This window comes from Xiphophorus hellerii, chromosome 21 (assembly GCF_003331165.1).
Source record: "Xiphophorus hellerii strain 12219 chromosome 21, Xiphophorus_hellerii-4.1, whole genome shotgun sequence".
Classification (NCBI taxonomy): domain Eukaryota; kingdom Metazoa; phylum Chordata; class Actinopteri; order Cyprinodontiformes; family Poeciliidae; genus Xiphophorus; species Xiphophorus hellerii.
This window is the reverse complement of record NC_045692.1, coordinates 5,192,710-5,207,127: the sequence shown is the minus strand read 5'-3', so window position 1 is coordinate 5,207,127 and position 14,418 is coordinate 5,192,710. Positions and strand designations below refer to the sequence as shown.

Below are 14,418 nucleotides of genomic sequence, written 5' to 3'. Positions count from 1 at the left end.
GCAAAATAGGGCATTGCCCTTTGTGGTTTCTATGGTCTGTCACTTTCCCTTCTGCAGTCCAAGGATATCAACAAATATTTTCATATAGATAAATTACAATCTATACGATAATATTAGCAAGCTTTAACCTTTACTCAGCTCTGATCTCATCAACTTCTTCAAAATCGAATCCATCAACCATAAGGTTGAACAGAATCCAAATGAGTTTATTAACTTATACCCCACCCACCACACTATTGCACATCTTCCTTACATTTAAATGATAAATATGTAGCAAGATATGCAGCTTAAAAGAAGCAACCCTCCAACATCGTCTTTTTGGGACAGGCTAAAAATGATGTGGCATTAATACGACATGTTTGTGATGCCATATGTACACTTAAAACCACCATTGCTACAGATCAATGCATTCAATGCAAAATAATGTTGCTATTCTAACGCTAAGCTATTTTGACTCTCTGTCACTAACATTTTGTTAGGTGTGCATGTTGAATAATTGAAGTGGCTCCAACGGCAAAGACGACTGTCCTACCTTTTGTCTAATTCAGCTAATAATTATTTGACCTCTTGCAGATGTTCTTGTCCTGAGCTTTTATTCCCATATTAACAGTTTACCCCAAACAGCTTATGTCAGAAGTAATATATATTTTATGGTATAATATTTTATGACTGTGAATTCTACATTCTTAATCCCAGTATACACTCAATATACAAGGTCTATTGCTCCTGAATTTGTTGGGCAATAAAGATTATTTCCTAAGACGTCAGAGGCCCACAAACAGTTAAACTTTCATATGCAGCATCACACTGTGAGAATCTAGCACAGATCCATAACACTAAACTGTACCGTGGCATATCCAATAGATGTTTTATGCTGTTGGCATTAATCTCCCAGCTTGCAACAATTGTCCTTTTTGCTATATTCATTGTTTGCTCCATATTGTGGAGATTAATCTTCCAGCGTTGTAACAAAGTCAGAAGCCAGGTTTTACCGAGCAAAAGCAGATATTAAAAATGACAAGAATTGCCCCTTCCTCCACCTGTTTACTAGTTAAAAGCCTCCACATTTATTCTCCACTCTCTCCGTGTGCAGACACACCCAAAACAAAAGCAGAACGTCTGTAAGTATTAGTCATCAGAAATAAAAACGATGAGTTTGGAAAATTTGGGGCAAATCTTCAACATCTCTTCCGGTGAGCAAATACTGAACCCAGCATGGGGTGTAAATTATCCTTAAACTAGCAGTTGTTGGTGCTGCGTCAGCAACAACTGCTGTGGCGCCAGCTTCTTATTTCACTTCCCACACTCACACAGAAGTTTATGTCCAATCATATCCTGAGCATATTTTAAACATGCTAATGTGCTCCTTGTAAAAATCTGGCGCCGATTAACTACACATGCTTTGGGTGGTGTAATAAGATTGTCCGTAGCTGCCCTTACATCGCTCCATGGCCCTACATGAGCAGCATATTTCATTTCCAATAGGCCCGGAGAAGATATGGTCTCATGTAGCCTCAGCTGGAACACTGACGGCCGCATAAGAGCAATGAAGCACTGCATTAAAATTCCCTCTTTATGATCGTATCACACTTGTCTCTGATCCATTAGTAGCTGTTTCTGCCATGCAATGAGAATCTTAATTGCACAATTAATTGAGGCCTCTGATTGATGTGACAGTTAAATTTATACCACGTGTCAATGCTGAGGACAGGGTAGACAAATGCGTGACAGTGTTGGTGACAATTATCATAGAGTAATGGGCTGTTTCATAAGTGTCAGGCCCAGCGGCCTGGTTTAATATCCCCCTTGTATGTTTTTTTTTTATCCCTGGACTGTAGTTGAGTCACGGGGGCAGGGTTATTTTATTAAAATACTTTTTTGGAAAGAGAACCCTGGTGTTTTAAGTCCCTGAAGTATAAAAAAATGTGGGTATAAAATAACTTCTTCACGTTTTGCTCATCTAAAACCAATATCTAGTTTTATCAGAAGAAGAATCCAGAGAAACCCCTACTAATTTATAAATTATGGACTGCTTATTCTTACTAAACATGAGGAACCAATATGTAGTTTTATGCTTTTACCTTTTTGTCTTTCTTTTGGTTAATTTTTATGTTTGTATTTCCTTCTAATTCATGTAAAGCACTTTGAACTGCTTTGTTTCTGAATATGTGCTACATAAATGAATTTACCTTACCTTAAAACGGGATACGTTCAGTGTTGCACATTTGCTCAACTTATTTCTCCAACTATCTATTTTTAATGGCATAAGTGAATTTATATAGCACTATGTTTAGACCAACTACTCAAAGTGCTTCACCAAGAGACACATTCACTCAGTCACACGCCAATCGGAAGATTGGTTAGGTAACCTGGCTGACATGTGACATAAGGAAGCTGGAATTGGACCCACAAATTTACGATTGCAAGACAGCTGCTCTACCGGCTGTGAGAATTTTCTTTGGTTTTATTATTAAAGTGGAAATGGTGAGAAATGGTACGGCATCTAACTCGATGCCTGTTAAGCTTACAGTTCTTCATTTTGCTTAGCCGTCTTTCCAAACTAGGCCGCATGAATCCAGCAATAGGTAGTTTTTCATTTTTGTCCTTTTCAATGAAAAAGGCTAAACCTTTCTTACTAATATTCATGAAGTTGTAGCACTACAGCTTTTAGATGTTATCAATGAACTTAGCCTCTTGATCAAAATTCAGTATGATTTTCCGTGGAATCCACTCTACTCAATCAGTTCTCCTTAAATTCTCCAATGCCTTTTTAAACAAGGATGCAGGAGAAGCCATAATCATAACAAATCTGGATTTAAATGCATTTGACTCTCCTTATATTATTCTCACACCACACATATTTCTGCTTAATCAATGGTTCTTATTTATCACTCAGAAGTGGGGTTTTTTTTGAAAATGTAACTTTAAATCATATTTAGTTGCTCATAAGTATACCAAGTTACCAAAGGTTTGATATCTGCTGGGGTTTCTTATAAATCTTCTTCTTTTTTACTTTCCTCATGCCATTTTTTTTATTATTAGACTTTTTTATCAGTTCTTCATGGGAGCTTGAAATTAAGATTTGTCTTTTTAGGCAAGCATTTGGTCAGTATTGCTTGTTAACTGATATTTTATTATTTCTATTAGGTTTATTACGATATACTGTATTTTGGCAGTGGCAGAACAGGCACTCAATATGCAGAGGTTAAAGTCACTAATGCATCTGTTCCAGGTAGATTCCCAACTCCTTACCATTTACTTATTGTCTTTCCCTTATCTCTCTACCCGTCTTACTGTCAAGCTGCTAATAAAAATGCAAATAATATATCCAATTTATCTGTGAAGCATCTTGTGATATTCATGCAGTCAAAACGCTGAATTCGTAAAATGTGTTAGCTTACTTACATGGCTGGATTTGTTGTGGTTTTGACTTTGTCGTTCACAATTTCCCCGCTTTAAAGTTGGAAATGAAGATTAGATGTTCAGTTGATCTCCATGTAGCATAAGGAAGAATGGATTTACACTATCTGTTCTCATCATTTTCTTCTTCCATAAACATATGTTCTTTTTCTCGGTTCACATCTGTTCCTGACTGAAAAGTGTTGGAGTAGGTAATGATAAAGGCTATGGCTTACTTCTCTGAAGCAATGATAAACGGCCTGCCTTTCTGAACCTGTGCACCATCGGCAGCCATGCCAAAAAAGACATCTTCCAAGTTAATATAATTAGATGTCTCTTAGAGTAATGCTTCCTTGCAAGGATGATGTAATGTGTTGCAATTTTCCTAAATAATGTGCGAATGACAGAGTTTTCCATTCCAGGTCTTTTAAACAGTTTATTTATGTTACTGCAGGTGGTTTCGGCAGATATATTACCACAAGAGAAATGATCAAACATCTCAAGGCGATGAGTCAGTTCTTGGTGTAAAAAAAGATTCTGCAACATTTTTTGATGGTATTTGCAATTTAAGGTGTGATGAAGCTTAAAAACTGACCTGCAGTTGAATATATTTGAGCGTAATAAGCAGATTGCTTTATTTCTTCACACCACTGAATGCTTCTCTGTAAATTAGCTTGTAACTTATAGTTTATGCTCAGGTGAGGCTAAATTCCAGTGTATAGACCCTGTCAATGTCGATATGTCTGACTGCGCAAGATTCTGTACAATATTGTGCTTACTGTAGTGGCTTCAAAGACTCTAACTAGGGATGCACCAATGCACTTTTTACACTTCTGAAACCGATACTGATATCTGAGGTTTGGTATCGGCTGATCCGATACGTTCCAGAAGAAAATGCTGTTTCACCCAAAATGTTTTTTGTTTTTTTTTTGTACTGAATAACATTTATTTGACAATTCTAGTACGGCAGACTTAAACACACCAATAGCATCACAAGCTTGGTCAAACTTAAAAAACAACACAATTTTAATTTGTTTAGTCAGTGCAGTTAGGAGTATAGCAGTTAACATAAAAATAAATAATAAAGAAACTGAAACTGACTAAAATAATAGGTTGACTACCTTAGTTAAACATGTAAAAATAAACTACCCTCTGTTAAATGGTTCAGAAAGTGCAGTTAGGAATTCTAAATACAATTCTAAAATAAATAATAAAGCATGATTCACTTAGTGATTAAACCATAGAATAAGACTAAATAGCTCTACTGGATTGGGAGCATAGTCACTGATACACAATGTAGATTTTTTTTCAATATCCAGATATTAATATTGGATCAGTGAATCTCTAACTCTAACCATAAATGTACTTTTGGAAGAATATTTAGTTTAGATTCAGTAGGTAAAGGATGCAGCATACTAGTCTAGTTCAAAAACAGAACAAACTAACTTTTATTTTACTCTGATTTCAGCATCACTATTCTCTTTCCTTCCCTTTACCTAGATTTCCCTCTTTTTTTTTTTTTTTGGTTTCCTTATAATTGTCCGCTCATGACACAGCCCAAAAGAAGCTGATCAAACTTTTCCTTTTAATGCCGGTCTGAGAACTGCATAGCTGCCTGATCAAACGGCAAAAGTTTCGAAACATCCTCTGTCATAATTAAAGCCCGAGCTGCCAAGCGTGGTCGAAGACAATGCCAGCCCGGTTAACATTTTCTGAGCGAGTCTCACCGACGCCACCTGTTTTCGTTTAGCACTTTTCCAGCAGCTGTTCCCATAATTACACTCGCTGTCAGCGTGGTGCAGAGTATGGGATGGTGCAGTGCAGCGCTGCGCATTGCCGATAAACAAGGTAGTTAAAGGCCACTTATGGCGGCAAAGTTACTCTCCCGGAGGGAATTCGGCATCTGCTTTCGGATCACCGTTATGGGCTGTTGTGTGTCTGCATTTGGACATATCAAAACTCATTTTAGCTTATAATAACGTTGAATGAGAGGTGTATGTTTCTTGATGTGTAACCTCCTCTTTGAAATGCGTTTTTGAACAGCTTCCAAGCACACCAAAAAAGTCGCTATTTTATTATTCTTGCTCCATCTAATGTAAATGTCTTATTCAAGCTTATAAATACACTTCTTGATCTGGTGTGGGCAGTTAATTTCACCAAAGGGGCCACATGATTGGGAGAAAATATAGTTGCTAATAAACTCTTGCAATTTGTAAAAGTGTGACTTTTATTGGCTGCTGGTGATAAATGTGTTGCATCTGAATAATAAAATAATGTGACAACTGAAACTTTGAATCAGTAAAGGTAATTATCTTCTAAAAACACTGAGTTCCTTTAAATCTGGACTGAAAACTCACCTGTTTAGAGTTTCTAATAATGAAACATTGACCAACATATTTGATGTGTATGACTTTGGCGATGACACTCATCAAAATATAATGTTTGTTCAACTGCTGACGGTATGATATATTTTTTATAACTGCATGAATGTTTATGACTGTTGTTATGAAGTGTCTGTAAATAGAGACACTTTTTATGCAAAGGTGGCCATTTTAATGGACTTTGCATTAGAAGTGTCATTACTTACCAAATAACACTTCATGACAAAAGTCATTTACATTCATGAAGATTCCTTCATGTTCATGGCAGGTGTTATGTTTATGACAGTGTTATGTCAGTCTCATATACACCCTTTCATATAAAGTCTTACCATATTTAGTTTGTTAGTAATTCAAACTCTTCCACAATCACCCCTTCATTCCACACCCTTAGATTCTGTGAATTTGTTTTTTCTTTTCTTTTTGGTTTAGAGTTACTTGATATTCGCCTCTATTGTCAGGAAATGTTGCAGGGGAGAATCACGGCCAAAGAAATTTGTGTTACAATGCCTAGCACGGGTGCACCTCTTTTATAATTACACCCATGGCTGATTTCTTTTATCCACTTTTAGATTAATTTCCAATGACCTTTATGTCACTAAATTGGGCCAAGTATGGAAAGAAGCTTCCAGCAGCGTTAATTGTTTTAGGCATTGATGTGCGGAGAACTCCTATTTTTTTGTGTGTGAATAGACTTAATTGCAGTTCATTTGCTCTGTCTTTTTCTCTTTCTGTCTTGGTTTTCCTTGTGTGTTTTTTTCTTTTCTTGCTGTGTTTTTATTTTTGACAGACATATGAGCATATCTCTTTTCAGCACAGAATAGGTTAGACACTGTATGAACACCACAGAAACGGCTGACAGGCAGACGGGGTCTTGTTAGAACAATCGTCTAACTCTTTTCTGTCTGTGCCCACCCTCACTCTCCTGCCAACATCTGTGTGGAAATGTTTCCTTTATTTCCCTCCCCTGCCGATAATGACTGGGTGTTAGCCCATCACACTGTTAATTAATAAAGGCCCTAATTGAGTAATGGACGATGACTATAGCTGAGTGAAGAGGAGGAATAAAAGCGAGTGGAGGCAAAGGGTTGCCCTTTGGGGTTGTCTAGCCTACCAGTTAGACAGACCGTTGAGCTCAGGAAATAGTGATATTACAGCTACTCTACATTATAATTATCCTGTACTGTTGTGAATACATGGCTGCTTATTTATAAAGTTTAAACTATGAATCTCCATTTCTCAAATCTGTGATAGAGTACAGTATGTAAACTAGCCTTGAACAATTTTTGTATAAAACCTTTCAATAACTTCCCTTTTGCTTAATGTATGAATAAATTTAGATAAACATGCACTCAATATATTAATTACAATAAAAATATTAGTTGTGATGAATCCGACTGTTCCTCCCTGAGCTGATGCCCCTTCCTTTATGCTTTCTATCCCAGGTTCATAAAAGTGCTGAGCTTTGAACAATGGACAAAAACGGTCTCTCTCTTCTTGTTTTTTTTTCCTCCTCCGTGAGGGTGGTTAGGTTCAACTCTTCCTCAGTTCAATTGGAGCAATAACGGCTGTCAGGTGGCTTGACAAACTCATTTCTGGCTAGCGGCTCTTCTTCCTTTCTGACGAAAATGTTACAGTGCTGTCTCATTCTTTGCCTCGGTCTTCTTTTCCCGTAACACATCACTGAGTGGGTGGTTATTCTGTCATCATTTTGGACGCAAGCATTAGCGTGTAGCACAAAGACTCACACCGTGTCTGTCCACCATCGTTTTTCCAGCTGCTGCTTTCTGGTTGACTTTAGCTAGTTTGCTTAAAACCCTACACAAAGACGTAGCATCTATTCACTGTGTGTTCATTTTCATTTGAACATCTTCATCACTATTTAAACATGTTTCTTTTTTAAATAATTCACACGCCAGAATTTTAATTCTTTTTATGTTCATTATACTTGCAAAAGCATGCTGAACAGTTGGTGAGTTGGTATAATAGCGTAGATTTGTATTCGATCCTTTTAGTGATTTAAGTCCAGCGTAACCACTTGCTTCTACAAGTCAGCTAACTCATAAATATAGCCCACCTTTGTGTGATTTAATCTTGGTATTAATCCAGCTTCTCACAGGGTTTTTCAAGAACATTAGTGAACAATTGCATGCTGAAGACCAAGGAAAACACCAGACAGGTCAGGGATAAAGTTGTGACTCTGGTAGTCAAGAAGTCTTTATCTCTTCCATACTTCCTCCAAAGCCAAACAATCGATGCATGGTCGTGTGTTTGCGGAACGCTCGTATTCGCACACTTCGCAGACCACCCGGGTGGCACCTATTTCACTTCACCATCTGTCACACCCTGCCCACTGAGATTCCCACTCCCTCTCTGCATCCTCCATTTTACTTTTACAAAAACGTTCACAGAGAGAGCGCCACACCTTTCTGCAGACACCCACCTTTGTGGACAGTGACTTTGCAATTTCCATCCAGGAGTTTTTAGCCATTTGGCAATCTTAAATATTTTTGGTGAAGAATCGTACAAATGTATGCAATTCACTGCGTCTTATAAATGCCCCTCCAATGTAATCCTACTGTTACGACCCAGCTCAGCCGGTGGGAAGAAGAAGTAACATTAAAGAAATCTAGATGTTAAAAGTTTAACAGTTTGGGATTTATTGTTTGGGTTTAACAAAATAAAAAGGTAAAAACCAACAATAATCAAAAGGTAGGGGCATACAACCAAAAGTACTAAATAAAACAAAATTTACAAAACAATCAGAGTTGTACACCAAAGATCTTAACAAAGCAAAACTGCACCTTTTATCCAGGTTAAAGAAGGTTAAATAAAAACACTAAACAAATCTCTAGTAGAGATACAAAACCCACACAGGGAAAAAGCTATCAAAGTTTACAAAAGCTCACAGAAAGACGAAGCTATTTAGAGCAGTCAAACACCCAACAAGTGGCAAGCTGTCCGAAAAAAGAATCAGTCACGCCTTCACCCAGGAAGTCTTGGGTTTAAAAAGGGAGGCCTTATCAGGGATTGGTGGAGCTGATAATTGGTGAGCCAATCAGCTCTGCTGTAGACCTCAGGGCGTGGCACAGGAGGGTGAGGGCTGCATCCAGTTCCCAGTGGAGTCAATTTGATTAGAAAGCTGCAGATATACAGAAAAGGAAGAGGAAAAAGAAAACATACAAGGCCACCGGCCGTAACAGATCTCATGTCAGTAGTTTAAGGTTCTTCCTCTTCTCTCCAGACAAGCCATGGAAATTTAAACAATATTGATGCATTACATTTGCTCCTGGTGCAGAGAAGGAATTTTCTTAAAGTGTCTGTTTTTCTGGCCCCTATCCGCCTCATTCAGCAGTCGGGAGGGAAAGAAAAGGGTCATTTCCTGCCAAGACCTGGGGATTTTTTTTTTTTTTGTATTAGAACCACAGGTGTTGAAATCCAGCACGATTAAATGGATTCCAGTGGTCGGCGATGATGAAGGAGTCCGGTCTCAAACAAAAACCCCCTCTTGGCAAGTTGTACGGACAGGTGTAGAGCAATTTTAAAAGCAAGAAAGAGAGAATGGAGAGAAGAATGGAGGGCAGATAGTAGGGGCTCCACATGGAGAATAGGGGCCCAGTCAGATGGTGTTGAAAAGAGCCTCCACCTGAATGCACCGCTGCATCCTAATAAGTCATCAGCATACGAAAAACTCACAAAAAAGACACACACACCTTATATTCTGCTTTTCTTTTCTCTCTGCTTCTGCCTTCTTATCCACACGGCAACAATTTATCTGTTTTTCTTGATGTTTGGGGTTAATGAAGTTGTTCATAGGAATATTTTCTGGTTTTTGCTTCGACTGCTAGCTAAAATCGTGCCAATCCCAGCCTCTCACTGCTGCCCTCAAACTCCTGTGTTGAGTTCACTAGTATGAGACGATAATCTTCCTTCATCTATATACAAACGCATTTTTTAGTGACTGAAAAGGAAACATTAATTTTGGCCAATGTTTCATTTGAATTATTGAATCCTGGTATTTCTGAGAGAGCAGAGACCTTGGCTGAATCATGTCAGAGCTGTCTTCTGCTTTGAAATGTTATGGAAGTAAAATTCAAAGTAGTAGATTCTCCTTTCATGAGCACCGTGCTATTCAAAAAAAAAAAAAAAAGAGCTGTGAAACACAAAATTTTGTTTCAGCTCATTTTCTGTGCTGACACCTCTGACAGGGTGTGAACCGCTGATCATGAATTATTTGAAAAGATTCTGGAGACGGCAGAAGGTTTTCAATAGACAGAAACGTGCTTCAAAAGAAGCTGCCACTTGTTTAATGCTGACTAGTGCCTTTTCTTTTTAGTCTTTTTTAGACATTGATATACATTATCGCAAAAGCGCATGATCTATCTTATTTGAACTATTTTCCATTAGATTGTGTGTATTCTATAATTATCTGTAACAATATTACCTCTGTACAGCCAAGACAAAATATTTTGTGCAAAGTGCTGCATTATGGCAGACTTATACCTCTCAGTTCACCAGATGTGTCGGATAAAATGGTGACGTCAGTTTGGTTCTTTGTCATTTTTGTGACTGCTCTGACAATAAAACTCCTATATAAAGGATGAGACTAAACATACAACAGCTAAAAGAAAGCTGTTGTTTTTCTTAATCTTATTCAGATTAAGAAAAAGGAAAACAACAACGATGCTTATTTTGAGACACTGTAGTTAATACAGTCTGGATTTTTACCATTTGGGTCGTTTTCACTCTTTTGAAACACAAAGACAGCAAACTCCAGTGGTATCCTGGTGAGAAATCACTTTAATCTTTCTTAGTTCTTTTCTTCTTCTATTCTGATGAGCAGACAGATGTGACTTTGCAGGAATGCTACCCACATCAGGTTGTAATAAAACTCAACTACTTACGGGTGTGTGCCCCTGTATTCTGAGAACACAATTTATTTATTTATTTTTTTAATTATGTTGCATCAAATTAGAAAGAGGGCTCTTGCTATTAGCGTGAGGGAAAGTTTCTTTTTAAGGAATCAACTTCTGAAAAGTGCTGAGTTTTAACGTATGAGTCAGAGTTCATTGTTCTTGCCTTGTATCTCCAACAAAGTTGTTATACTGGAATGGACTTACTAATATTCTGCTTCACAAGATGACTGATGGAATATGGCAATCCTAATCTATGTGACATGTTTTCTATGTCTTTGATTTCCTGCTTCCTCTACTGTGTGTTTACTATTTCCGGTCGGTTTTCCAGTACTTTCTACATCTGCTCCCCAGTTCACTGTTTTCTCTTTTGTTTCTTAATGCAACAGTGGACCTCAACGTCATTTTGTCAACTTAGGCAAGTAAGTAATGTAGATAAATTCCAGGTTTATTGTGTTGTGTTGTACTTTTTGATCACTACAAACAGATTTGCTGTCTCTAATGGCTTTGCACTTGCTGGTTTTTCGAAATAAAACACCACTTGTCAAGACTGCTGAAATTACTATGAAATGTTTTTCTCCATGGCCTGTTGACAATACACTCAAACCATTATACAGGTTTTGTGACTTTTTGGTTGGGGATCTCTAACCAAAGAAATACGTCTGTCTGTGCTTTGATTAAGGTGCAAAATTCCTACTAAACACAAACTGACATAAAGTAGATCCCAGTCTTATCATATCTTTTGTTTGTTCAATGTCCTCATCAGAAACAGGACAATGACACGGTGCTAACCCCGGACGGAACACGAGAGTTTCTGACGTTTGAGGTCCCTCTGAATGACTCGGGCTCCGCTGGCTTGGGGGTCAGCGTTAAGGGGAACCGCTCCAAGGAGAACCATGCTGATCTGGGCATCTTTGTGAAATCCATAATTCATGGAGGTGCTGCTAGCAAGGCAAGTAGCAACTTCTTCCTTCTACTTATCCTCTAACGATTATGTTGATGGACATCATTGATTTTACATCTTGTCTTTATTGTAACCATGGCACACATCATACACACAACTCCTGCTGTGGTATTTTTTTCTACGGTGTTACTTGATGTTGTTGAGTTGGATCAAGACGAGCAGTATTTTGATAAAGTTGTAAGTTAGATAGAAATGTTTGGGGGCAATAAAAATCTGGTGGGATTTTCTAAGTGAAAACAGTGGGTGAATCTGATAAATATTCACAAATGGTTGCTGAATGCTGTGTTCGCGTACAGGACGGACGTCTTCAAGTCAATGACCAACTAATTGCAGTCAATGGGGAGTCGCTGCTCAGGATGACCAATCAGGATGCCATGGAGGCGCTTCGGAAGTCCATGTCAGTAGAGGGCAACAAACGTGGGATGATTCAGCTCATCGTGGCCCGGCGGTTGATTAAGGACAGCGAGGTAAGCAAACAGAAAGTCAAGTGTCATGGCTAATTTCTGTCAAAAGAATTTTTGAGTTAGTTCATGAATCAGTTTGTCTTCCCTACAAGTCCAGATATGTTGGGTGGTGAGTGAAGTATATTGATTTTCACGAGTTAGCTTGGACATGTGACTAAGCACAAAATTTGTCCATGTTGTGATTAGCGAACACGCAATCCTAAGTGCGATTGGGTTTTGCTGCTAATAACACTCATCAGAATGGAATTTGTTACTGCAGGACAGAAACCTACTTTGTTGTTTTTAAGTGCAGCAGGGTTTTTAAAATGAAGAGAGATAAGAAGCAGATTCAAAAGCAAATAGGGAACTGCTACATTTAAATTCCACTAAATTTCAAAACATTTTTTTTTTCAATTCTCCACTGGTCCTAATCTTTTTATCTTTAACTTTAAAAAAGTGACATGTAGAGAGAATTTTATAGCGAGACCATAACATTGCGTCTTACCTCGCTCAGTGGAACACCGTTACATGATATCCAAGACTCACTTGGTTGATTTTTGGTTGACTATTGTCCATTAAAACAACAAAAAAATGAGATTATGTACTGCAAGTAGAATTTTTGTTATGAGGCAACAGCACAGAAAATTACATTTGTTTCAATTCATAAACATCCTCTGTGACATTTAACAGTCAAACCAATGTGTTTTGTACCTTTTAATAAATAATAAAAAAAGCAGTTCATTCAGAAATCTTTTTTTGTGACGCACAGCTTGATTGTGGAGCAGAACTGCGGAGTGCAGGTGTGGATTCATACACACGCACATGCACATTGAGTCACCCTGCAGCCAGTGGTTGTAGATCAGATTTGATTAGAGTTGCTGTGACTCTAATTGGAGCCCGTGTCCTGTGGCTATGTGTCAGTTTGGAGTACCACGCTGTGCCCCTCCATGCTAATTCTCATCCTTCAAGCGCCGTCTCTCTCTCTTCTTACACACTTGCCACATGCCATGCACTTGTTTTTCCTCGGTTTCAAAGCTAATTCTGACCCCCATCTTGTGATTCTCCACTGACTGCAGCTGAATTCATTAGAAACTGGCCACCATGTTGACAGTTAATTTTTCAAATTTATCTATTTATTTATTTTTTTTATCTGTGGAGTATCTTCTTTCCCATCTCTCGCTCTCCTTCCTTGCACCTTCAGACGCAGAGCAGAGGACATGTGTCCCTCCTGGGGATCTCAGTGCTAAGGTTCACTGAGTCCTATCGGCCCAGTCCAGTCAGTCTCCTGTCGACTTTAATCCCTGACCGGACTCTGTAGAGAGGCTCACACTGAGCACACATTTACACCTAAATCTTCAGGAAAAAAAAGGAAGAAAAAATCTAATCATTCTTCCTGGGGGAAGATGAAAAGTCACACTTTTTTTTAACCTGTTTCTTTACTTTGATCCACAGCATGAGGTTTTGACTACTCTTTACAAAGATTTTGCTAATTGAAACACTAATTGCCATGAGACAACAGGTTGACGGTGTTATGCAAGTTCACATTAACTATGAAAGAGGTAGGTGTGATAATGTCCAATATTATATTCTACTCTGTTCCATGTCCCTCCATCCATTCATGATCTAGGTCTGTCACAATAACACAATTTGCTGGATGATAAATTGTCCCAGAAGTTGTTGCGATAAACAATAATATTGTTTTGAGACAATTTTAAAGTAATATAATAATGGCATAATAATACACCCGGTCAAAAATCAATTAACTTTAAATTCTAATAAACATTTAACACTGGAACTGGAATACATTTTAAATAAATAAAATAAATAAACAAAACAAAAACGACAAATAAAAATACTTAAGTCTCTGTAAAGAAATCGGAGTTGACTGAATACATGCAAATGGAAATGACAGAACTTGTTTTAATTTATCATGTGATTTATTGCTTATTGCAGTGGTTCCCAAAAATTTTCTGGGCCCCCCCTATGGATTACCATAAACACCCCCCTCCAAAAAAAAGAAAAAAAAATCAACAGGGCACACACATTGCTCAACCAGACATAAACCTATAAACATATTTTGTTTTCAAACTCCACTGAAGTTTATTTCACACTTCAGGTTGCAACAAAACAAACTACAAACCATCTTTACAGTGAAAGACTATTGTGTAACTGCTTTTTTTTCATTCATCTATTCTGCTTCCTGCCCCCCCACCCCTGCAATGGCACCCACACTTTGGGAACCACTGGCCTATTGCGATCTTCTATGATCTTCTGCTTAATCTGGGGTTAAGTCATCAGATTAAATCAGCCATAGCATTGAG

General features: G+C 38.0%; 1 protein-coding gene across 2 annotated transcripts in view; it reads left to right on the top strand.

Moving 5' to 3' along the window:
* The window catches only part of LOC116711717 (partitioning defective 3 homolog), a 396,764-nt gene that overhangs the window by 175,101 nt on the left and 207,245 nt on the right, over nt 1–14,418 (top strand). For both annotated transcript variants that reach the window (XM_032551185.1, XM_032551184.1), the window contains 2 exons: nt 11,457–11,642; nt 11,951–12,121. In XM_032551185.1, the coding sequence (XP_032407076.1) occupies nt 11,457–11,642; nt 11,951–12,121 (357 nt within the window). The remainder of the gene's footprint in view (nt 1–11,456; nt 11,643–11,950; nt 12,122–14,418) is intronic.